This window comes from Lolium perenne, chromosome 2 (genome assembly GCF_019359855.2).
Source record: "Lolium perenne isolate Kyuss_39 chromosome 2, Kyuss_2.0, whole genome shotgun sequence".
NCBI lineage: Eukaryota > Viridiplantae > Streptophyta > Magnoliopsida > Poales > Poaceae > Lolium > Lolium perenne.
The window spans coordinates 127,073,564-127,074,869 of NC_067245.2; the positions used below are offsets into that span (position 1 = coordinate 127,073,564).

Sequence of the window (1,306 nt, forward strand, 5' to 3'; positions counted from 1 at the left end):
TTTATTAAAATGTTTGCATGTTTACGAATTTACGGGGTTGATTTTAAGTAGAAATCGGAGGTTAGACCATTCTTTAGTTGTGTTCTGATCAAGAATGAGCTAGCTCTTTAGGCAAGATCCAATGGATATGAGATTCAATTGGGATAACCACTGTGCCATATGTATAGAACAGTAGAAATCATAGAGGTGTAGCGCCCAACGGTGTCGCAAAACAATATTCCTACAGGTGTACTGCAGTGGCCAAGCCATGCCAGGATGTAAACGGCACGACGAAGCGCGCCTATTCGTCTAGTAATAGTTATTTTCGTACTTCTTCTTAATTCATAGCAACGCATGGGTATTTATATTAGCTAGTAAAGTACCATATAGCTAGCTAACCATCTCACTAGTTAACCAAAATTAATGATCAATCGCTGGCTACGGCCACGCTAGTTGTAAGGGTAGTGGCCAAGCCGGAGCTCCAAGTCCACGTCCTCGGTGCTGTGCCCGTTCCTTCCCAATGTAAGCCCCAGGTGAACCTGATCCCCACCGGCACCGTCTTGCTGGCCGGCCGCAGGCGGAGCGACCCCGCGCGACTTGCCTCCACTGATGCCGCGGTCCTTGCGGTGGATGTTCATGTGCCCGCCAAGCGCCTGAGCGTTAGTGAAACCCCTCTTGCAGAAGCTGCACTCGTAGTACGCCTGAGCCCGTTTGGACCCACCAGATTCTTCGGGCGAGCCGCTCTTGTTGAAGCCCCCTCCCTCCATGGTCCGCTTCAAAGCGCGCGTGCGCGCTCGCGTCTGCGCGTACTGTGTGAAGTTTCTAGGGCATTGTGTTGGCTTGGAGAAATGTGTTGAGGTTTGGAGAAGGCAACAAGGGCAGATGTGCTATATAGTGACAGCTACTAAGTACAAACCGTTGCTAGCTGCTAGCATCGGGAAGGCCGGGAGTTGATGGACACGGCTAAAATATTTGTCGTTAAGTTTTGGCGTTTGGGTGGAGACACGATCGAGTAAACTACTCTGCCGGCCGCCGTGCCCTTGCCGCCCTCGTCGGCGAATACAGCAGGTAGGAACGGTTCTTTCTTGGCGTGGTGTAGGGATCAGCGATGAATGCCATGTTAGAATGTTCGTTATGGGTCTGCGTATGCCAGTGCGTATTCCTCCAGGACTAGGGTGAGTGTGAGAGGATGATACTTGGACAACCGGCCAACTGCACTTATTATAGTACTAGCAGAATGTTCATGCGTTGCCACGATTTATTGTTTTTTACCTCGTTACACAAAACATAATCCTTGTGAAAATTCATGTGTATTTGAAAAACATTA

At 49.3% G+C, this 1,306-nt stretch overlaps 1 protein-coding gene across 1 annotated transcript; it reads right to left on the reverse strand.

The window, feature by feature from the left end:
- Positions 1 to 428: 428 nt before the first annotated feature.
- Positions 429 to 746, reverse strand: LOC127330168 (uncharacterized). The gene has a single exon (XM_051356478.1). It carries the CDS (start codon positions 744 to 746, stop codon positions 429 to 431), a length of 318 nt encoding a protein of 105 aa, XP_051212438.1.
- Between the last annotated feature and the right edge of the window lie 560 nt (positions 747 to 1,306).

Coding starts and splice junctions, on each gene's coding strand:
- LOC127330168 (XM_051356478.1), bottom strand. CDS start 746: ATGGAGGGAGGGGGCTTCAACAAGAGCGGCTCGCCCGAAGAATCTGGT.